The sequence below is a fragment of the Macrobrachium nipponense genome, chromosome 2 (assembly GCF_015104395.2).
Source record: "Macrobrachium nipponense isolate FS-2020 chromosome 2, ASM1510439v2, whole genome shotgun sequence".
Lineage (NCBI taxonomy): Eukaryota > Metazoa > Arthropoda > Malacostraca > Decapoda > Palaemonidae > Macrobrachium > Macrobrachium nipponense.
In genome coordinates this window covers 21,550,832-21,575,279 of record NC_087201.1, presented here as the reverse complement: position 1 = coordinate 21,575,279, position 24,448 = coordinate 21,550,832, and the positions used below count along the sequence as shown (strand labels likewise).

The 24,448-nt window shown below is 39.9% G+C and overlaps 1 protein-coding gene across 1 annotated transcript in view; it reads left to right on the top strand.

Annotated features, from left to right (window-relative positions):
• LOC135220476 (A-kinase anchor protein 9-like) overlaps positions 1-24,448 on the top strand; it is a 465,336-nt gene that overhangs the window by 43,135 nt on the left and 397,753 nt on the right. The window contains 4 exon segments of the mRNA XM_064257603.1: positions 9,849-9,969; positions 12,199-12,293; positions 12,563-12,799; positions 13,994-14,320. Of these exon segments, the coding sequence (XP_064113673.1) occupies positions 9,849-9,969; positions 12,199-12,293; positions 12,563-12,799; positions 13,994-14,320 (780 nt within the window).

Genomic DNA, 24,448 nt, shown 5'->3' with positions numbered 1-24,448 from the left:
AATTTCCTGAAACTCAGGACAGCCTTTCGGGCCTCCCAAGGCCTATAAGACGAAGGCATTTCAAGGTGGAATGTGCTACCAGATAACTCAGCTTCGGAGACGAGTGAGGAGCAGAGTACTGCCTTCTCACTGAGATTTTGCTTGTTATAGTATTATATCTCTTCTGTTGAGGGTGAACTCCTATTCAGATCTCTCCCCGGCCATCACAGACTTAAGTCTCTGGTTGGCTCTGGATTCTCGCCTATGGTTGATATTTTGTGCTCCACAGTTGCCATTGCAAGAACCATCAGACAGAGATGTCTCATTAAACTCATTATTTCTTTCTGTTCACCCACGGTACAACAGAAGTCTGTAAGTCTTCTGCTTCGTCGCAATTGATCCATAGGCCACTGTGATGATTTAGAATGATTTTTCGGATGAACACAGTTTTGTGTTTTCCATATTTTTTTTTCCAATTCGTTAAGTGTTCAATTACTAGTTGTTCACCCCGAATTGGAGTGAGGTTGAAAGATGTAGCCTGAAAACTCAGCTGCCAGTGTGAAGGGAAGAGTTCCTCCCAGAACCTATCTCTTCCTCTGTCTGAACATGTTTTTTTTTAGTTTATATGGACTTCATGTTTAAGACACAGTGTTGTTAAGTGTTTTTTGGCCTACTTTGAAGCGAAGCCAAGGATGCTCGAACAGCCTCTACTTCCTTAGTTTTCAGGGGTTATCTGCCATTGGCTACCGGAGGCGAAAGCGATCTGTGCTTAATATATTTTTTATGTAAGTTTAAAAAAAAGTGTCGCAAATTTTCAGTACCTTGAGACCATTTTTAGTGACTGGCATGGCATAGCAGAAGGAAGCACAGAATTCTCCTATTATCTCTTCACCTTTTCAGTAAGGTGCTGAGTTTGGAGAGTCAGGGGATACAATGTACCTGGAGCACCCACCGCTCTCAGTGGATGGGCCTTGAATTTATTTCAGTGTAAGTGTCAGTGTTTTTCCGGTTGTTTTATTTTGGTGCTACGCCCAGGGCAAGGGTGGGGACCTATCATACTTTGATGGCCACAGGAGCATTTCCCTCACTGTAAAGTTTTCCCAAAGTAGGAGGCGACGCTTGGCTCTACCGCCACGCCACTACTAGTTGAGACAAGCACCAACCAGAGGCATTGTTCGTCTGCATAGCTCTCTTAACTAATAGGAACGACAAGCATTGTTTTTTCAAGGCTCAAATTGATAACATGACGTAATGCTTTGGAGTAGAATATGTCCATGATTCCACTTCCTTTGAATGTGAAGTTAGCTATATAATTACTGAGTAAATCTCATATACAAAAATGATATTTTTATAATAAAATAAGGTTTTGTACATACTAACCCAGTAATTATATGATCAGAGCCCACCTGCCTCCCCTCTAATGGACATTATGCATGAAACAGAATGAAGTGCTTTGCTAAGTTGTTCCTAGTATTGCAATATTTTAATTAGGCTGCCAAACGTTGGAAACTATAGCTATATAATTACTGGGTAAGTATATGCAAAACCTTATTTTATTTTAAAAATATATTTATTCATGATAATAAAATGAAAATACAGTACAGTAATACCCTAATTTTATGCATTCAACTTACCTGTCAGATATATACTTAGCTATAGACTCCGTCGTCCCCGATAGAAATTCGAATTTTGCGGCACACGCTACAGGTAGGTCAGGTGATCTACCGTCCCGCCGCTGGGTGGCGGGAATAGGAACCATTCCCGTTTTCTTAGACAGATTTTCTCTATCGGCCGGAATGTAAACATACATTTGCAGTTCCTCCTGATTTGTATTTTCGTGTTTCATCGCCATCGATCTTCTGGGCTATCTTTTGCAGGGAAGTACTGGGTCTTTGGTTCGGCATACGTTTATTACTGTTTTAACGAATTTGGCTTCGAAAATTTTGAAGAATACATTACGTGTAACTACTGAAGTTTTCGGTAGACACTTACATAGTTTGCAAGAAGGGAAATAGTATTAATATTTATTCATTAATGGGTAATAAAAGTTAAAATTGATTGAGGCTAACTTCCTTATCGAGGAAGTCAGAAAAACATAGAACTAGTTACGCTTCCTTTAGAAGTTTTATAGCTCTCGTACTAACTAGCAGTTAGAGCATTAACAGTACTAGTAGTGTTGTATCCTCATCACTTCTTACTTTACAGAACTACAAATTCATATTGCAATTTGAAGATAAAGGAATATAGCTCCAAAAGCGAGCTATTAGAAGGTAAGAAGTGAATTAGTGTTTCCCCATTGCAATGGAAGGTGCGTCTGATCGGCTTCATCTCGCTCCCAGGCCTAGACCTCTTCCAAGCTCACAGGCCCAGAGGAGAAGGAATGTCGAAAGCCTTACGGAGGTTATGGAGAATCCCCACCGATCAGGCGTCCCCTCGGCAGTGTCTGTAGAACGTCCCAGACTGCCAGGGATAGCCATTGGAAAGGCATCCTAAACAGTGTTTCCCCCTTATGGTTAAACCTCCTTACCCTCGGCGGATGAGGAGAAGGAAGATTCATCAACGAAGATTCTTATGAATATACAAGATAATCTCGTTTATGTTATGAATAAAGAAAGAGGAAAATTGGATGGTTATAGTATCATTACTAAAGCATAGCTTTATCTAGGCACCAGGTGCAAGTCAAGTGCCAGGTGCCTGCCTAGACGTCTTCCATGATGAAAGATCCTTCCAAAAGCGCATGAAGGAATGCCATGGGGAAGGCACATAGCCAAAGGCCATACCACGTTGAATACCGCTTCTCTTCCGATCAACGAAGTTCAGTAACGTGGGGTCTGGTCAGTACGTGGATAGGTGCCACAGGATAGAGCGGTGACGTCACAGTCTCTCAATGATAGAATTCCTTCGCCTTTACAGTAAGTGAGGTCTAAGGAACAATAACCTATGAAAGGGATTAATCTCCTTCTGATCTTCTCGAATTGGAAGAAGTTTAGAAGACGAGGCTCCAATGAGGAAATACTTTCGAATTATAAAATTCTTACAGCATCCAGGATTTCCAGCTTCTTTGTGTTGGAAGATGGAAATTAAACAGGGTATCCTCTTGAGATTTGTCACGGGATAAGTTTTTCCTGACGGGGGCGCGAAATGTCGCACAGGCGGCTGTCGGCCGTGTCAGGATGTGTCTGAATCTGTGGGAAGTTTCTCTGGAAGAGAACCCAAGAACATACTTCTCGTGAAAGAGACTCTAGTGGTCGCATAAGCGACTTCGTCTCTATCACATTGGTTTGATTTGGAGAGAAGTTTTTTTGTAGGATCAGCCTTCACCTGCCAGGTACTCAAGATGTCGCACAGGCGAACTTAACCCTTGTCAGGATGAAGCTGGTTCTACTTTAAACCCTTTACCTTATGAAGAGAGGCGCTCTCCTCAGATAACTCACTCTTTTCCCAACATTATGGGACAAGAGATGGAAGATATCAGACTAGGAAGTCAATGAGGGTGCAGTTCTTTCAGCTTACAAGACCTTAGCAACCCTTTTATTGCAAGAATTCGGAGAGTCTCTTGAGTTCTGCCACCCCTCCTTCTCCTAGTTCGTTACTTTTAAGAGGATTATAAGTCATCCTCTTCTGTATATATGCAGCAAACCGATTTTCAGAATGAGAACTTTGCAATTGTTTGGAATTGGACAAGACTTGTATGAGCTTGCATTATTTGATTAGAGGCTTTTTCAAGTAATAGAAGCATAGATTACAGCATTATGTCCATGGACAGGAAGCTTGAATGATTCTCTTCGATCCTTATTTCTCATTAGGAAAAAAAAAAACCTCCTTCGTTCTAGTACCAATTCGTTTTTATTGACGAAAAAAACGAAGTTAGGAGATTTTACATTCTCTCTCGGCCTCGGCGAGGAAAGAATGTAGTAGAGAATTCACCTTAAGACTACAGTATGATCAAGTCATATACATATACCGAAGTTGACTCTATGGTTGACAACTGAATTCCTAGTATCCTTACAAAAGTTTTCCTAGTTTAATTCTGTTTACCGCAATGTAAGAGAATTATAGAGGATTCTTTATGGCAGGAGTTATCTCAGGCTTTCGGGAAGCATATATAAAAAGCATAATCGTATTAAAGAACGAAGATTGCTCAGGATAAGTTCGATAAGTCTGTTGGGGATCATTTTCTTCGTAGCAGAAGTTGTTTCCCTGATCTCAGACTTTCGAGAAGCATGTTTAGAAAGCATAATCGTATTAAAGAATAAAGATTGCTCAGGATAAGTTCGATAAGTATTTTGGGAATCATTCTCTTCGTGATAGAAATTGTTTCCCTGAATGGACTATATACGTATTGTCCATAAAAGTTTTTCCTACTGAGAACGGAATAAACATAGAAAGGCTCAATGCGCCAGAAGCGCCAGCCTGGCGCATTTCAGAAGCGCCAGCCTGGTGCAATGCGCCAGAAGAGCCAGCCTGGCGCAATGCGCCAGAAGCGCCAGCCTGGCGCAATGGCGCTAGAAGCGCCATCCAAGATAATTTCTCGTTTTAGCGGAGTTATTAACCTTAAGAAGTTCACTAGCCTCTTCGACAGAGGCGTAGTAACGGCAAGTTTCGTTCCTGATTTCGTTCCCCTTCTAATCGAAAATGGGTTCGATCCCAAGGAACTATGAAATTATTTATTTTAAGCATTTAGGCCAATGCCACAGCTCTCTCATATCACAAAGAGAATCAAGAATCTCTTTTTTTTTTTCGCCCGGGTTCGCGTTGACAAAAGAGAACCTGTTTGGAAATCAGACACGGAACGTAACAATTCTTAAGAGATTCACTGCAATATGTTGCACGTCCGTGAGAAACTTCTCGATAGACGATAATAATTGTTAGATTATGTCTAGCATCTATTGGAGAGAGTTGTAAAAAACCTGAGAGAAGTCTTCTTCATAATCGCTTCGCAAGGTGGAAGACGACCAGGCTTCCTATAGATTATTACAATCAATTATTATTCTTAGTTTGACCCAAGAGATATATCAATTTATAAGCCATCTTTAGTTTAAAGACAAAAAATGGGAATAAACTTTAGTCTTTTTCTTTACCCCTAAATATAAATTCTTAACAGATGTTAAGATAAAGGGCGTCAAAGGAAGAAAGGATGATACTTTATGCTTCATTTTTGGCCTTAGATATATTGGATTCACAGAGATCATAACGTTCTTCTCACAGCATGTTTCGTAAGAAATTTCCTTTCCCAGAAGATTCTGGAGGTTCTATTAGAATCCAGTATATAGAACCTGTAAAACCTCTCCATTCTGAGTCGGCTCTGCGTGCAGACTGACCGGAAGTAGACATGGTTAAGAGGATTTTTTCAAGGTAAAAGGCAAGGTCATGGTAAAGACATAGACTTGCTGCAGATCTTGCTGGTGGGAATAGGGAAGCTGTCCTCTTCCTATACCTCTGTGAACCACATACGGGGTGTTTTCTTCCCTTTCAGAGGGAAGAATCACCTTTGTCTATATCTTTTATTATCAACAACGAAGTATAAGGTTATATTCTGTCTCTGCAAGGAGGATTAGATATAGCAGAGAATTAAGATCTTCGGGATCTTATACGATCCCTCTATAACGATAAGAGTAGGATATCATGCACTGAGTATGGGATTCTTTTTGTTTGGAGTCCTCAGATTCCGTGTTATGACAAGATGGAACTGCTCCTATAAAACTTCTTTCAGAAATTTTATGAGGGAATTCCTCGTTTCTCTCAGTCCTATACGACCAAGAAGAAAAGGGAATTTTTTGTGCATTGGAATCTCGCATCAGATTCTATGGGAACTCGGCAATGGGTTCTTGCCAGCATAATATGTCTGCAAAAGAACTAAAACCCTCTGTTCCTCACTCAACGCTCCAGATAGAGTTTCGTTGTTCAGACGGGTCCTTACGTTTTCATCTACAGAAGAAGAAATGGTTGAAACAAAAGTTTGCCTACAGAGTTTTTGGAATGCGATGAGGGCAAAATGCTCAAATGCTGCCCAGTTAGTATTAAGAGGGATATATATAAAGAGTTAAGAAATCAGGGGTCTGCCCAATTTCTACTCTGAGTCTCCTTCGACTTCCAGGCTCCTTCCCTTCCTTCGGGCAAGGATAGGGAAGATTCTACAACGAGAAACCTCATCACATTGTAAGAAGAGATCTCGGTAGCAACAGAGTAATCACAAAGGATCCTTTTCGGAATAAGACTCTTATCTCTCGTACGTTAGTATTTCATATCATTTATGGATGTAGTTGACTACCTTCTCTCCCCTTGCCGGGGGGGGGGGTTAGAGGCCGAGAGCTCAAAGTGGAAGAAGGTCTTCCAACCTTCTCAAAGTCTCCTGATAAACTATTGTGGTTGTTTAGGACTTTCGGACAATGTAGCGCCAACTAGGCGCTAAATTCCATAACAGGCGTAAAAAACGCCAGAGGCAGACAGTCCCAAGAATCACTGTCATTGTCTGGTGAGGAGAAAGAGTTGGCCTCCAACCTGGCTTAGATTTGCTAGAGGCGAACAAATCGGACAGATAAGAAGTTCGATGGGGACATCGACAGACATCTTCGAGGCTCTAACAAGCTCGAAGCTCTAGCAAGTGGGGAGCAACCGGCCAGGCTCCAGAGGCGAGGCTCCAGGCAGGCGCAAGGCGCCAGCTAAGAGCGAGGCGCCAGGCGGAGGAGCCGGCAGCGAGGCACCAGACAAGCGCGAGGCGCCAGGCAGGCGCGAGGAGCCAACTAGGGAAGTGCGAGGCGCCAGCCAGGCTCTAGGCTTCATCCAGAAGAGATCCATTTCTAAGAAAGCCCTGGTCTTCTTTGAAAGTATGTAATCACTAAAACACTTCATGAGTATCTTGATGATTCCTTCAAACAGCTGAGAATTAAAAGCGAATGAAGTGCGAGCTTTTATGAATTCTTGTTCTTTCCATAACAATATGTCATTAAGTACATATTAGCTGTCATTTACAGGAGATGCAACTCTGGGTTGACCTCCCATTATACGAAGGATGTCAAGTTGACCTACGAGAGATACGTCTCTCTGGGTTATACGTGTCTACGGATACGTTGCTGGGATAGGGAGCCGACACTGATCCTTAACTAGTTAAGCACGAACCCTCGTGTGAGGATCAGGTGATCGGGATCGGTGTTGTGCTCCTTAATTATGCCACTAGGCATAGGTGTTTTGTCATGTAAGTGGATAGGACCCCTTTGACAAATAACCATTAGATTCTGTCAAGTAAGTGGATAAGACCCCATTGACAGATCTACAAGAACTCTTAGCCATAGGTCACATCCTTGCTAAGGCTCTTGAGACGAAGCAGATTCCTAGCAATAGCTAGGAGGTCAACCCTTCGTCTAAACACATAGGAACCTAGCTTTTATTTATTTATTACCTACAACGTATGTTGTTTCCTGTCTATTCAGTAAATTAGCTGTCTCTTACCCTCTGCCAAAGGTGCCAATCAGCTAAGTATATATCTGACAGGTAAGTTGAATGCATAAAAATGTTATTGTCATGATACAATAAAGTTTTATGCATACTTACCGCGGGCAGATTATATCACGAATTAATGGCCCACCCAGCCTCCCCTCAGGAGACAGGTGGAAGAGAAAATCTGTCTTAGAAAACGGGGAATGGTTCCTATTCCCGCCACCCAGCGGCGGGCTGTAGAATCACCTGACCTACCTGTAGCGTGTGCCGCGAAATTCGAATTTCTATCGGGGACGACAGAGTCTATAGCTAAGTATATATCTGCCAGGTAAGTATGCATAAAACTTTATTGTATCATGACAATAACATACTTATTATATTAGAGTTGCACAAATTCACAATAGCGCGAACTTTTCATTGGAGCCTAACTAATTATCATACGCGACTTCTTCACAATAGCGCGAAAATTTACACATCCTCCAGAAACACTGCAGAACCCTGCAAAAGTGTTTATGTTTAATTTAATTTGAATTTTTTTTTTAAGTTTTAAAGCTTTTCTGTATAAAAATTTTTAATAAAATTTATTATTTTTATTTTTGTACGTGCATAAATATGATACAGAGCTAATTACAGCACCTACAGTTAGTGCATTTACATACTTTTACAAGATGCAATACCCATTTACAGAGTTACTGCACCTTTCACAAAGATGATATCCCTTCAGAAACTTTGTTTAATATCTGAAGTATGTACTAGTATATTTACTACAATTAGTATTAGTTTTCATGCTTTTCAGTGTAAAATCAGTATGGAGATTCTGTGTATGCTATTTATATTTTTGAAAATATATACAAAGGCAGGTATGTAACTCACAGTGTTTGTCACTATATATAAGACCCTCATGATCAACTAGTAAAACATATCAGGGACACAACAGAGTTGTCATTCTGTGAAAATTACCATCTTAACCTCAGAGAAAAGTGCTGGTACAATCTGTATGTACTAGTATGTTACGTAATTACAGCACATACAGTTAATGTACTTTCAGATGATGTGATCCCATTCGCACTTTCTAAAGATGATACCCCTCCAGAGTTAATTCCCCCCCCCCCCCCCACCCCCCCCCCCCCCCCCCCCCCCCCCCCCCCCCCCCCCCCCCCCCCCCATTGACATACGTAATTCTCTCTCTCTCTCTCTCTCTCTCTCTCTCTCTCTCTCTCTCTCTCTCTCTCTCTCTCTCATAGTTAGCCCTCACACTAGTACATGATTTTAAATTGATTGAATTTTACCTTTACCCTCTGCTAACATTATATATGTACATACATGTTTTCTTTATTTCATTGAATTGTGTACCTTCATTATAACAGAGTTATGAAGTTTACCTAGTGATGCAAAGAAAACTTCTTTTACTCTGAGGGGAAAAGAAAATGGCATCCCATGAATTAGTGGTAACATTAGTATAGTTACGAAAATGGATACATACGTACATAGTAGTTACTGTAACTATTTTTGCACCAACCTGTTATTTCATTTTTAAGGGTGATTTATTAAACTAACTTTTAAATCAGATTACAATAACTTTAATTTCATTTAAAAGTTAGCCTAATATATATTTAAGGAGCATGATTAGGGTCATATTTAGTGTTCAAACTCTAGAGGGAAGCATTTATTAACATTTTTAGAGACCATGCCAAACTCACGCAAATCTTCCCCTTATGCGAGAGGATCTGGAACCTAACCTTGTGTAAGTTTGTGCTATTACTGTAATTAGTGAATATTTCTTGACGAAAAATATCCACGAATTACCAAATTTGTTTCAAATAATACGGGGAGAAGTTCCACAGAAAAATCCGTGAATCCTTATCCACGAATGGGCAGGGATCGGCTGTATGACAGAATTGGAAACTTGCTCAATTTTTATGGAACACTGCTAGCTTTGGATTGGGCATTGTTGGATTTGTATCTGAAGCAGTTATTTTCTAAAATCTATAGTTTTATTTTATGTATCTTTAATCTAGTCATCATGTCAGTAGGTTTTATATAAATTTGGTCATTCATAACAAATGAAAATGGTGTCAGTGACCTTTTTTTTGCTGTCCCAATACCAAAGAACATTAAATCAATCAATCAATTAGTCTTGAGCTTGAGAATCTTTTGTTCTTAGATAATCACTGCATGGTTGATAAGACATAACACAACCATCATAGTGGCATAAGTAACATGAAGATTGGAATCCAAGAAACTATTCTCTCTCTCTCTCTCTCTCTCTCTCTCTCTCTCTCTCTCTCTCTCTCTCTCTCACTCCTTCTCTCTCTCTCTCTCTCTCTCTCTCTCTCTCTCTCTCTCTCTCTCTCTTGAGAAACTTTCATAAAAATGTGATAAGGTGCCATTTTAATGCTTCATGGCTTATGTATAATACTCCTGATTTCCAGGTTAATGCACCAGTAAACATCCAGTCAGCCACCTTTGTCACAAGTGTCTTAGATGCTCCTCAGGAAACTACCATTGAAACTGGGTTGGTCATTGAAATACAAGAAGATGAAGAACAACAAGGTATGTAGACTATCTACACATTTTGTCAGACATTTTTGTAGGGTATAAAAATACAGGAAGTCTATTGAAGATGTAATTTGAAAATATTTCAATTAATAATTATGAATTTTTTTTGCCCGTGACAAATGCAAATTTTTCGTGAAATGTTTTTCCTTAATATGGAAGCAGATTGAACTCTTTTAATTGCATGACATTAAATTTTCGTATTTGGTATGGGCTAAATAACAACTAACTTAGGGGTTGAGTCATGTTAGCAATTTTGAAAAATTGAGGGATAATTAGTTTTAGAAAGATAAAATGAGTGTTTATAGTGCAACTTACCAAGTACATACATAATAATATTGCTCATAGTTTCACTTGCCAGCAGTTTAGAAATTTTGAAAATCGCAGTAGCACTAGTGTCATAGGTGAAGTAAACCCCACCCACTTTAGGGTTAAGAGAGAAACAACTTCAGCAGGGAGTCCAATTTTTTCCGTTGGCTCTTGGCTGTAGTTCAGTTATTAATGGTCAGCTTAGATTTTGAAATTTCGACGCTTTTCCAATTGAAAGTTTTACTTTGGTGTAGTATTGGTAGCCTACAGCTTTGTATATTTGTCTGGTTCTCTTATCTAGAACATTTGTTTCCTATTTTGGAATCTTTTATTCAATTTTGACCTTTTTTAGACTTTTACTCAATTTTGACATTAAGACTAATTGTGACTTATTTTTCAATATGTCTGACACTAGTGCTGCTAGTGTACGGTATTGTAGTAGAGGCTGTACTTTACTAGATTTACTAAGGGGACAAGAGTGTTCAATTGACTGAACTTGTGGGATGCAAAATAGTGTAAGGTTTTGGTTTCCCATTTAGCAAAATTAGACAGGGATAGGAAGTGACTAAGACAGTAGATTGCTAGACTTTAGATAGTTTTTTCTTATACTTTCTTTTATTATATTCCTACTGTTTCTATGCCTTCTCCCTGTGTGTCACCTCTTTTATTATATTCCTACTGTTTCTATGCCTTCTCCCTGTGTGTCACCTGTTCCCAGTCCTTCAGCTTTTCAATCTGCTCCTTTACCCAGCTCCTTTGCTTCTGAACCTGACCCCCTTGCCAGCCTCGAGTCACAAGATTGTACATAATTTCAATGCTGAGATGGTGTTAACTGAAGATACAGTGACTCAGTGAATTCAGTGTGAGTCCTCATGGACAAAGAGGAGAGAAAAAGTGTTAGTGAAGTGGCAGTGGATACTGCATATCATCAATAAAGCTTATGACCCTCCATAATCTCTTCAAAATTTCAATCTATCCCTCTTCTTCACCTCCTCTCCCTGGAGATTAATTGTGTACGTGTTATTAGCAGTTCTCGGCAGGGTGGTGTTAAAACGATAACCACCATTAACTAAAACTCAACCATTTATGCCGCTTATGGCACCAATGACCGGTTAATGACACCTCTGTTAGGTGTGTTATGATGCCATAACTCTATTATTGGCACCTTATAGAGCCAATAACTGAAACTTAGCTCGTTATGGTGCCATAAATCACCAATTTTATGGCTCGCTATTAACCGAGTCCACTGATAATGGAGGGACTGCCTGTAACTATATCCATTCATTTTTCAGCTCTATATAAGTTGTAAAGGTAACAAGAAGGGGAACTTCAACTGGGGGAGCCAGTAGGGAGCCCAGGCCCCTCTTCTCCCCCCCCCCCCCTGCATAGTGATGCCACTTTAAAACAATGAATAATTTTGTGTTTTGTTGGGGGAAAATAAACCAAAATCTCAAAGGCTACAATGGCTTGGAAGTGTGATGAGATTAGGTGAAGAACAGTTGATCAGGAAGGTAGCAGATAATGGAAGTAACAGGACATTTTTGTTGATCAAGACCAAGACCAGATGTAAAGTCTGATACAAATTTTGTGTACCAGAGAGAAGACAGAAGTGAGCCCATTTCATGTTCAACATGAAAAGGGAAGATCTGATGTCAAACAAATGTTGAGGATAACTTAATGAAGTTAGGAAGACTGAAATGAAAAGAAATGTGGCTATAAGAATTTGTTAAAAAGGACAACCTAAGTGGAAAGATGGATTTATGTGTTTAAGAGGTGATTTGGGGATGTAAATAGAATGGAGGATGGCTAATTGGTAAAATACATGTATCATTTTCCAAACCATTTTTTTCATGTAGATGTTAAGTTACTCAGTGAATGTCCATCGTGAAATAATAACATGTCCCTCTTCCTCTCCAGCAAAACAGTTAACAAGTCAAGCCATGCAGCAGCTGTCACACTTCACATGTTCAGGATCCACTGAAAAGGGAGCTTTACAATCAATGCATAAAAAGGTAGATTTGATAAGGCCGATTGTCTTGCTGTACTTTTTAGTTTTTAAGGCTTCCTTGTGCAGAAAAGCTATTAGTACATAAAATTCCATTTTGACACTGGCTCCAGTGATTGTCTCCTAAAACTTTGGGGTAGCTGTAGAGCAGGTTGTAATAAACTCTTTAAAGTACCTAAAACTATAGATATACTAAGTGGAAGTGAGACTTAAATGTCAATGTGTAGGAACTACTTTTATAAAGTGATTTAGATCATTAACAATTTTCGGTTTCAGATTAAAGAGTATCAGACAGCCTTGACGCAGCGTGACGATCTGATAGGCAAACTGCAGACCAGACTAGCAGAAACTCTGCAGCAACGTGATGAGCTCATAACAAGTTCTCAGGAGCAGGAATCTAGTTTCAAACAGGAAACAGAAAAACTGAGGATGCAGTTGCAGCAGTCAATTGACATGGTTACTAATCAGAAAACTGGAGTAAATCCACGGGACCATCTAGAACTGAAAAATAAGGTAAGGGTTTTAAGGCTGTACAATGTGAAGATACTGTCTAATTGATTGAAGCTTCCTTTAACATTTTACTAGTTTTGTTGTTGTCATTTCAAGGAGTCCATCACCAAGAGAAGTGTTATTGAAAACAATTATACTCCGTCAGTGGCATTTAGTTTCTTTGTAGGACTCCCTTCCAAAGAGCAGCATTATTGGAAATAATAACTATTTCAATGGCAGGCAGTTTAGGCAGTCTCCTTATTGTTTTATTCTCATTGAAAGGTGATGGTAGAATGAATGTCTGAAGAACATAGAAAGATATACTGCTGACATTGTTTCTTTATTAATTTATTAACCATAACTATCTATGGCAATCTCTTGATTATCTGAGTTAATAGAAGCCTGTACCAGCCAAAGGAGGGGTTTAGTATGTTTCCGAGATATGTAATTAGCTTTAAGAGTATGATTACTGTAGCACTGAAAATCCAGGGCATGTCCACCTGCCACTCCAGATAAAGATTGGTCCGCCCCACCTATTGGTGAGATTCCATGTATGAAAGCATAGGTCCATATTCCCATTAGAATAAATACCAAAGTCAAAATAGTTTATATTTCTCTTTAGATACAAACCTAAGCTTTCACAGGGGAAGTTTTCCACTCCTTTGCTGCCCCTTGTGTTTCTAATCTCTCCTGATCATGGAGATGGGTGGAACAGCTAGTGCTAATGAGCTGACTCATAAAATGGACAAGCTACCCACATCTTAGGTCAAAGGTTGATAAGCCCAGTGGGCATTAGTTTATTATACCAGCAGACAGCTGTAGTGTGTCATGTCACTGAGTACTTCATCTGTGAAAGGGTGGGTCTGTATCCTAGGAAAAATACAAATTACTTTCAGTATAGTAGTATTAGTGAATAAAATCTATAGCATTACTCTTGTATTAATCTTAGCAGTACTGTAGTATGGTTAACTTCATTTAGAGATAGGTATTATAAAATAGGATTGTATTAGATAGGTAAACAAAATTAAAAATTTGTCAAATGATTATATAAAAGACTTCCTGTTTCCCATCTCTCTTTTGTATTACATATTGGTATTGAAGATATATTTAGAGTAACTTCAGAGGCTAGTGGACTATAGGCTAGCCCATTACAAAGCTCCAGGTTTTATGTAGCATTATGTTACTGACTTTTCTACACAGTTGATCTTATCTTTGCAGCTTATAGCACTTCAGCAAGAAAAATCTCAGCAAGAGACTACTATAAAGCAGCTTTCCGGTGAACTTGAAACAAGGATAGAAGTGTATGGGCAGCTAGATTATAAATACAAACAGATTCTCCAGAAGTTCAAGAAATTAACTAATGATGCCCAGGCTTCTCAGGCAGAAAAGGACAGATTAGCAAGTGAACTAGAGCAGCTAAAAAAAGACCAGATTGTGCATTTGGCCACATGGGATGGAGAGAAGGAAGTTGCCAGTAACCATATTAAAAGTTTAGAGGAAGAAAAGAGCCTCCTGTCCACTGAGAATACAAAAATGCGAGATGAGGTACGAACTACTCATTCATTGTTTATGGTGTGTGAAGGATCATAGAATGAATGTTATTTTTCACAATTACCTTTTAGTGTGAATTAATAGTAATACTTACAGTATAATTCTTTAAAACTTTTATTGTCACTGTTAGTTTAATGAGACCATTGTATGATATTTGTTGCTTGTCATAAGAGTTGCTAGTATGTTTTATAAGAGAAATGTGTCTTAACCCTTAGTGGACAGACATGCTCACATGAGTAGCAATAACAGGTTTTGGGTGGACGATGGAGTGATTCATGGTGAGTAACAATATTGCGCGCCATCGAACAGGAAAGAGATGCTATATATTTCTACAGCCCATAAATTCACTAATGGCAACTCTTAGACTTGCAAAGATGAGAGACTGGGCAGCTCAGGAGCTTAATTGTGGTCTTGGCCTCAAGGGAGGATGTACTGATTCTCTGTCTCACATGAGGTGATTTTGTAAATTTGCTCATAAATGTACCAATGGGTTGCTGTTGGTTTTAGTTCTTATCTTTTATGATAGTAAGTTAATTATAGATGTAATTTTGGAAAGAAATATTATTAAGTGCAAAGAAATATTAGAAAAAAACATGTATAAATCCCAAAATGTTACTGCATCTTTGTTCTCGGTAAATTTACATAAGTATTTTACAACAAATATGCTCAGAACCTGTTACTGAATTTATTTCTTATATATTTTGATATTGTGTGAGCTGTAATTATAATTTTACATAGTAAAGTAAATTTTTTCCTACACAATATACAAACCCTTGGTCCTATACATTAGGAATTACTTTACGGCGAAGCTGGAACACAGCCGTTAAATTCTTGAACAAGGTGGTAAGGCTGTAACTAATGTCTGGTAGGTCGGTAGACCCGCCTGCCTGGATGTAAACACTCCACTTTGCTTTCGGCCATCTTCCATTAAAGACGAATGTTTTTGAGCTCTTGCTGACTAGCCATTAATCACAATTTCCCAGTGGCATCTTTCTTTACTATTTTTAATATTTTCAATATACATACAGTAATACCTCAGTCTTACGTGATTCGAGTTGCACAAATTTGCAATAGCACAAACTTTCCTTTGGACTCTAACTAATTATCATACCCGAGTATTTCACAGACACGTGAATGCAAACGCAACATTTTCAAATTCAGGAGAAACCCTGCTAAAGTGTTTAATTTTTTTATGTAATTTATAAGTTTTCAAGCTTTTATGTGTAAATTGAATAACATTAAATAATAAAAATAGTAATTTTCTCTTTCTCTCTCTTACTCAGATGAGAGAATTTTTATGGTACATGTAGTATGTACAGTGGTCACAAAGGAAATGTTGACAAACAGTGGAAAAGGTAGAATATGGGATTTCTAGGGTTTACTACAATAAAACAAAAAAGTACAAAAACTTGTATAATTGTATATTTGAAGAGGTTCTGAGACATCAGCTAGTATTTTGTCATGTTCCCTTTAAATTCTAACACCTGCTTCAGCCTGTTACACATAGAATCAGCTAAATTAATGAAGTTTTGCATATCCAAGTTCTCCCACACATCACATATGGCCCTCTTCATGTCCTCAACGTTACATGGCTGGGTCTCACAAACTTATTTTTCATAACGTTCCACACATTTCCCATTGGGTAAAGGTCAGGTGAGTTGGCTGGCCAGTCTAACAGTGAAACATTGTTGTCAGCTAACCACTTTTTATCTTTTTTTACCTGTGAGGTGGAGCCCCATCCTGCATAAAAGTATGACATGCATGTTCATTAAAAGAATCAATCATGTGGTCTTTCAAAATATTCAGGTAATTAGCACTGTTCATGTTTCATCTATTGGCATGAAGTGGAGTTCACCACGACCACTGGCACCACTAAATGCTCCCCACACCATGACAATGGAGGGATATTTAACAGTTTTCACGGTGAATTTTGGGTGGTACTGCGACAGTCTTGGGGTGACAAACAACTTTGGACATAGCTCTGACAAGTCCTAAGGTTGATTCATCACAAAACATGACCCCTCTCCACTGCTGACTTGTTGAGACACAATATTTCATGCAAAAAGCTTTGCGTTTTCTCTTCATATCATCATTCGACATGGGTTTCTTAGTAATACAGCATTAGGGAACGCCAAGGTTCTTCTGAAGGCGGTGTGTTGGATTGTACGAACAGCAACATTTTCCAGCAGATTGGACATCTTTTTCCTTAAGACAGCAGCTGTAATTGATGGATCATTCATAACTTCACGTTTCAAGAGCTTGTCTGTACGTGGGGAAGTCTTCCTGATCCCCCCAGAGCCAGGTTTCCTCTTCGGTACCTCTCCTGGCTGGAGTCCCACAGAAGCTTTCTTCAGGACGTAAATGGCTTGTCTTTAAGTCCCAATAGCTCGTGCCACACGAATTACTGACACTCCCTGCTCAAGGAGTGTCAAGGCACGAGTTTTTTCTTCATCAGTAAACTTCTTTCGACCCATGTTAGCAGTTGGTATCACTGCTACAGCTCTCTAAAAATAGACAAAAGTAGGGATAGAAGGGGCAATGGAGGGGTCTAACACATCTATTCTCATTCATAGCCAAGTCGGCGCTGAGTCTGTTTGGTGCTTTCAGACACTTCTGATGGTGTTTCGAACTGCCAGATGTGTGAACAAACCCCGCTACCAAGTAGACTGACCAGCGCAACCAAAATGTTTACATGCGTTCTTTTGTTAACATTTCCATTGCGCTATTGCTGTCAATATTTCCTTTACACCCAGTATACTATGTGTATTATTATTTTCAAATAATAATGATGATAATAATAATAATAATGATGAAAAAATTAAAAATAGTAATAGTATAATTGTAATTACAAAGTTTGTATGAGATAGTGTTTTAGAGAAATAACCTTTCCATTTCACTTTTAAGTAAGAACAACTATTCTCTATCTCTCCGCTCTCCTTACCTTACAGACCTTACATCTTTTTCGGGTTGCCCCAGGTCCCTCAGTGTAAGGCACCTCTAATGTCTACCAGAGAATTGCTAATGCATCTTCTGGTATATTTTGCATCTTCCAATCGTGGATGGTCTGAGATGCAGCTTAGATATTTGTCAAGCTTATTCTTAAACACGTCTACGCTCACTCTTGATATATTCCTCAGATAAGCTGGCAACGCATTGAATAGATGCTGCATTGTCAGTGCTGGTGCTTAGTGGATTAATGTCCTGTGTGCCTTCCTTAGTTTTCCTGATATAGTTTTAGGCACTTATCTATCTGCTTGCTCTTTCTGATATTTTTAGCTCCATGATGTTTTCGGCAATTCCTTCTATCTGTTTCCATGCCTGTATTATTATGTAGCATTCTCTTCTCCTTGCTAGACTATAATTTTAAGAATTGTAGTCTTTCTCAGTAGTCAAGATCCTTAACTTCTTCTGTTCTAGCTGTAAAGGACCTTTGTACACTCTATTTGTGCAATATCCTTTTGGTAGTGTGGTACCTATCATATTGCAATATTCAAGTGGACTACGAACATGTGTTTTATTAAGCATAATCATGTGTTCAGCTTTTCTGTTTTGAAGTGCCGTAACAACATTCCCATTTTTGCTTTACATTTTGCCAGTAGATTTGCTATTTGATCATTGCATGACATGTCCCGATTCAACATCACACCGAGGTCTTTAACTGCTTCCTTATTAGTGATTGTCTCATTATTAGGTCCCCTATATGCATATAGCATTCTTTCTTTATCTCCATAATTTATTGATTCAAATTTATCAGAGTTAAATACCATCCTATTTACCTCTGCCCATTCATATACTTTTTAAGGTCTCTTTGTAGTGAGTTCCAATCTTCATCACAAGTAATTTCTCTACTTATTCTTGTGTCATCAGCGAAACTACCCACTACCGAGTCCTTAACATTACTGTCTATGTCTGCAATCATAATAACAAACAGCAATGCAGCTAACACCATACCTTGTGGCACACTGGATATTACCATAGCTTCATCCGATTTCTCATCTGTTTTCTGTTGTGTAAAAAATCTTTTAACCATCTTCCTACTTTGTCCACTGTATTATGTTTTCTAATTTTCTTCACTAAGATATTATGGTCTACCTTGTCAAAAGCTTTTGCAAAGTCTAGATAAACCACATCTGTTTCTTTTCCGCTTATCATATTTTTGTATATGTTCTCACAGTGGACTAACAGTTGGGTTTGTGTACTTTTTCCAGGTACAAAACCATGTTGTCCTATATTAAACAAATTATTTTTTATTAAATGTTTTATATGTTTCTTCATTACCCTTTCATAATATGTGATGTTAGACTCACAGGCCTATAATTACTTGCCTCTAGTCTTGATCCACTTTTGAAAGTAGGGGTAATATATGCTAATTTATGCTCATCATAAATCTTGCCTGTATCTACACTTTGCCTTAATAATATTGCAAGCAGCTTTGCAATAGAATGAACTACTTTCTTTAACAAAATAGCAGGGACACCATCTGGCCCAGCTGCTGATCCATTTTTAATTTCATTAATAGTCTGTGCAATATCGGCTTCATTAATATCCATGTCTGATAAATATTCACTATATTTTCAGCCCTTATTTCTGTATCATTATCTTCATTAGCAATTCTAGGGGCAAATTCTCTCATATCTTTCTGCTAATATGTTGCATATTTCCTTTTTTTCATTCGTTAATCTCTCTTCATTTCTTAGAGGACCTATTTCTCTTCTTCTTTTATTCATCTTTTTTGCATACAAGTACAATAATTTGGGGTTTTGCTTGATATTTACTAGTGTTTTTTCTTCCAAGTCCCATTTTTCATTTTCTTTTGATTGTATAATCTTTTGTTCTGCATTTTCTATCTTACTTTTTAGTTCCTCCTGAGATGAGAGAATTTTTATGGTACATTTGCTTTATGTTTATTAGTATTTTCAGATAATTATTAATGATATATAACTAATGACAAAATCATGCATATAAAGAATTCTTTCCCTCCACCAGAAGCTCGAAGTCCAGAGCTGTCAAATATGTCTAGTAATGTGACAGGAGGGAGAGGGTTAGAACAGAGAAAGAGACAAATGAAAGGATTTCTTAAAAGTGGTTGGAAAGACTTCTAAAAATAGATCGGCCAGTCAGAAGGGGGAAAGAATAGAGAAATACTGTACATATGTAATCTTCACACACACACCTATATTTTTATCAACCATTTATTTTTTTTAAGGGTAATGTATTAACCCTCTCGTGATCTGATGATGCATAGCGTGTCAATAAATTTTTTCCATAAGTGCACAAATGACACGCTGGTGTGTCATATGTAAGTTATTTTCGTGAAAAATTCATGAGAAAAAAAATGTCAATCATAGAAAATGTAGTTGATGCCATTGGGTTGACAGATGGTGAATCTCAAAGAAAGTTCTCTTACGGAGGGGGGTTTGGAATCTAACCTTGCATAAGTTTGGGTACCATGTATGATATTAATAATTAATTGGCTTTAATGATATTCAAACCCACTTTTTGTTTTCGCCCTTTGATGTTAGGGGAGGACAGTACTGTATATTTATATGACATTTACGCTTGCATTTAGAGAATTACCAAGAGGAAAATTTGGATGTTTGCCCTTTGTTTTTTTCTCCTGGTATTCCCTCTTCTCCTTTGCCCATTTTGCTAGCTTATTGGACAAAGGGGGGGGTTAGGTTGTCTTTTGATGTTTAAGGGATCTCCTCCCATTTCAGAGGGCAGTGCCCGTGGATGCAAGAGGAGTATCCTTCTTTTTTTTATAATATTTTCTTTCTTCTACAGGCTAAGAGTGAGCAATAATGGATCTACACATTCACAATCCTGACCTCGGAATTGTACCTGTGACTTGTTAGCATGCTGTGACATTGGCCCTTGGCCCTTAAGTGTATGTACTGTTCCCCAGCTGAAAAGCATATCAATTTGCCACTGTTATCTTGGAGTTTCATCACTGGACTGCATCTTCGCAGCTGCCCTGTGATTATTAGCTCTACATCTGCTGGTGACTGTGCTTTGTCTATAGAAAATGTCTTGCGGAAGAAGTTGAGGAGAAAGAGAGCTCGTCAAGTATCGTCATCGTCCTCTTCGCCTTCGTCATCATCATCGCCTTCTTCAGCTTCCTCCCCTTCGACTTCTAAGGCTCCCTTGCCGGAGAAGGAGAAGGTAGTCTCTCCCCGCCCTAAGGAGTCTCGTCACAGGACTTCTAAGGGTCTGCTTCCTTGAATTGAGGTGGCAGTTAGGTCTTCGTTGGCTCTCCTGTTCCTTCAGGAAGAGGAACCGTCACGCCGCCTCCAGGGTCTTGTGTGTCGGGAGTCGTAGAGGTGCAAACTTTGGTTTGCACCTCTGCTGCGAGCCTCTCCAAGTGCACGCAAGTCTGTGGATTCGTGTGCATCTAGTCATTAACGATGAGTCTGCCCACCGTCGTGACTCGGGCACGGAGCTGAAGAAAGTGGTGTCGCTCAAGTGACTCAGACCTTGCTAGCGATCACTCTCGCGGTGACCGCTTGGTTCCCAGGGTTGACATGAGGGTCTTGTGAAACTGTACACTCGGTGAGACTGGTTGGAGGTCCCCCGTTCAGTCCTGCCGAGAGGTTTTGACCTTGAAGGGGACTGGGATGGGTCGGAAGAACTGTTCCAGCTCTCGCCAGTCAGTTGCACAATCAACTCCACCCAGGCCACAATCACGTTTGCGTGACTAACTGGTCTCAGTGGTGGCGAGCATTTCTCCTGCCATGCGAGCGTTTTGTAACCCTCCTTGTGAAAGCATTTCTCCAGGGCAAGAATGCTCTCCTAGTCTCGTGTCGGGGCCATCACCACAGGTTTATTGCTGTATGCGACTCAGTTCTCCTAATTCTGCTAGCAAGACGAGCACGTGTGTCCAGACTTCCTTACTCATTCCCTCTACTTCCTCTGGCTACGCCAGGAGGGTTAAGGTGAATAGGAGGATCCTACAGAGTGCCCCTGCAGGATCCAGCTTCGGGCTACGTTCCTGGAAGGGTCTTAGTGTCCCACCGGACGTATGTCCACGTTGTTGATCAAGGATCTTCTGTCTGTGACAGAGAGACTTCTCACTGTCTCAACACCTGGTGTTTCGATTCGGAAGAATTGAACACCTGGAGACTGTGTCCTCCCTGGCTCTTTCTGTCCTTTGGACAGATTCTAATTTGCAGTCGCGTGTGGGGATTTGCATTTTTGGAGCCTTGAGTGCATATTCTGTGGAATTGCACTTGTAATCCAGTCTTAAATGCTTGCATATGGGACAGGTTTTCATACTTGTTCCTCGTCGATTTCTACAGGAGTCGAAGAGGGACCCCTCCCCGATGATCATTTAATGAATTCGGAAGTCTCACTGAGCGCTTAAATTCCTTGGAATTTTTAGCACTCTCAGAGTTTTCTGGTCTTCTATGATCTCCAAACACTCAGACAAGATGAGATTTCCCGATAATTGTTATTACAATAATCGGGAGTCTCGCTGAGTGCTTGAGTTAATTGGAATTTCTGTCATTCTCAGAGTGTTGGTTTTCTGTGATTTCAAAACACTCAGGCGAGAAGGGCATTCCAGATCATTGTTATTACAAGAATCAGGAGTCTCGCTAAACGATTGAAGTCCTTGGAATTTCTGGCATTCTCATAGTGTTTTGGTTTTCTATGATTTCTAAACACTCGGGCAAGATGAGCATTCGCTATAATAGTTATTATAAGAATCAGGAGTCTCGCCAAGCGCCTGGATTCCTTGGTTTTGCTGGCGCTCTCAAATGCTCGGCTTCATCATGTTGCCTAGCACCCCAGGGCAAGGCAAAGCTTGCCTGATTATTGCCTTCCAAAGTCTGGATTCTCGCTGAGTGAAGGAATTCTTACAAATTGTAGCACTCGCCAAGCACTTGCTGTCATGAGCATTTGGATAGTGAGCCACCCCTTACCAGTACATATAGATGAGTTCGCTCTTCAGTCTTGTTTGGGTTTTAGCAGAGCTTGGTATTGCATGCCAACACCATCTAGACAAATGATCAAGTACCATCCACACGTCTTGAATCTTCGGGTCTGAACACATAGGACAACAGGCCCTGAAACACTTTTTATTTTTCTTCTTGGAGCTTTGGCCTCAAAGAAGAACTGTTAATTTGGAAGTGATAGTTCTGTGCTGATGATTACCACTCATAGTGTTGATCTGCTCAGCTCACTCAACTTGGCTTGGCCAGCCAGCTCTGCCACAGAGCCGAGTGCTCACCTGTACTGAATGAACTCTCTGCTCTTGATCAGTGCGGTTCTTTTCCCATGTTGCAGCGAGTTTCACAGGGGTCATCGTCTTCGGATGTCTCCTTACCTCCCTGTTTGAAGGCTTCCCAGCCTAAGAAGAGGGAGGTAGCTTCTCTGTCCCCTAAGAAGTCTCAACAAGAGACTTCTAAGGGTCTGCATCCTCCCCCCAAGGAGGAAGCAGTTGGCTTTCTGGTCAGCTCACCCACTCTTCAGGAGCAGCAACCATGACACTGTCCCTAATATCTAGTGTCTCAGGAGCCCCAGGAGTTCGGAACGTAGGTTCTTTCTCCTGTCTCTGGTTCCAAAGGCGCTGCTCAGGGAACTGTGGTTGTGTCGGGTACTTGTTCACAAGTCTCTCCGAGAGTACAACCTCCAAAGGGGGATCCTACACCTACAGTCAGTAATGGGTAATCTTCTCTCCATCATGACAGTGGCGCTGGGTGAGAGAAGGGACCGAGCTGCTTTGGTGGCTCAGACCCATGTGAAAGCCAGGAATAGCTATTCTTCAGGTGACAAGGTCAATGTCACTGTCCCTCGGGACGAGGCATGTGGAGGAGCTTCGAAGAGGTTCCCTGTGTAGTCCTCTTTATGAGGTTCAATCACGTAGCGGATAGATGCATAGCAAGACGTGGCAAGTTCTCACCAACTTTTGGCGCATTGCACTCCGTTCAACTTTCACTTGCATTAAAGCAAACGGAACAGTTGTAGGAAAAGAATGCTTTGTTTAGCAGAATGAGAACACCGCACTGGAATGAGCAAGGGAATAAGAGGAACTCTACGGGATCTACTCCCGAGAGTCCGAATACGAGAGAGAGTGTTCCTGGTTCAATCTTAGGATCTCACTGAACATACGTTCAGTCTGTTCAGGATGGATAGCACCAAGAAGTTTGAACACCACCTTTCTAGTGCTCCTGTTTTGGGAACAACAAGTTAGGCATGAACTATTTTTCTTCGGTGTCCTGTTATCACTGTAGAAGCTTCCCTTTGGGACAGCTTCACCTTTGCTCTCTTCATTAGAGAATGAAGGAAGTCTGCTTCCAGTCCTTATTCTTGTCTCTCAATGAAGAAGAATTAGGCTGGCGCTTGATTAACAGGATCCTACGAATATACTAGTATATTCTCTTTGCGACATGCGTCTGTTAACAGTTGCATTGTCCGAGTAATAGGTTCATACCTGTAAATTAATTATTCTGGTATGTGACCAAGATGAATAGTTCCTTCTCTTAATTAACCTGAAACTCAGGACAATTTTTCATGCCTCCCAAGAGTTTCTGATTTTGATTTTGAGACTACTAGTGGTATTATTTACCAACAGCACCCCAGGGTTGGCATTATCATCAAACAAGTGGGTTTCTTTCCCTCTTTTTTTTTGATTGACATGCAGACACTTGAGTGTATTTGTATTGCACTCGATAGTAGTTGTATGAGTTGAATGCGTTTCAACTTGGAATGCACAAACAGACAACTCAATATATGGAGTCAAGTAAGGGGCAGAGTTCTGCCTTCTCTCTGAGATTCTGTTTGTCTTAATATTGTTTCTCCTCTGTTGAGGTTTAACTACTAATTCGAATCTCTTTGCCTGGCCATCACAGACTTAGATCTCGGGTTGGCTTGGAATTCTCGTGTAAGGTTGTCTCTTGTTACACATTTGCCCTTGTGAGAATTTTCAGGCAGAGATATGTCTCATTAGACTTTATCATCCTTCTGCTTACCCCACGGTATAACATGCCAGGGATTAGAGCAGTCTTCACTGGTTGGTGATATCGACGAGACTTTTTCCATTTATCAGAATTGAGAGAGTTAACTTCTCTCCGATTCAACTGTGAAGACTTAGGTCCACATTTGTCTTAGTCATTCACTAAAGTA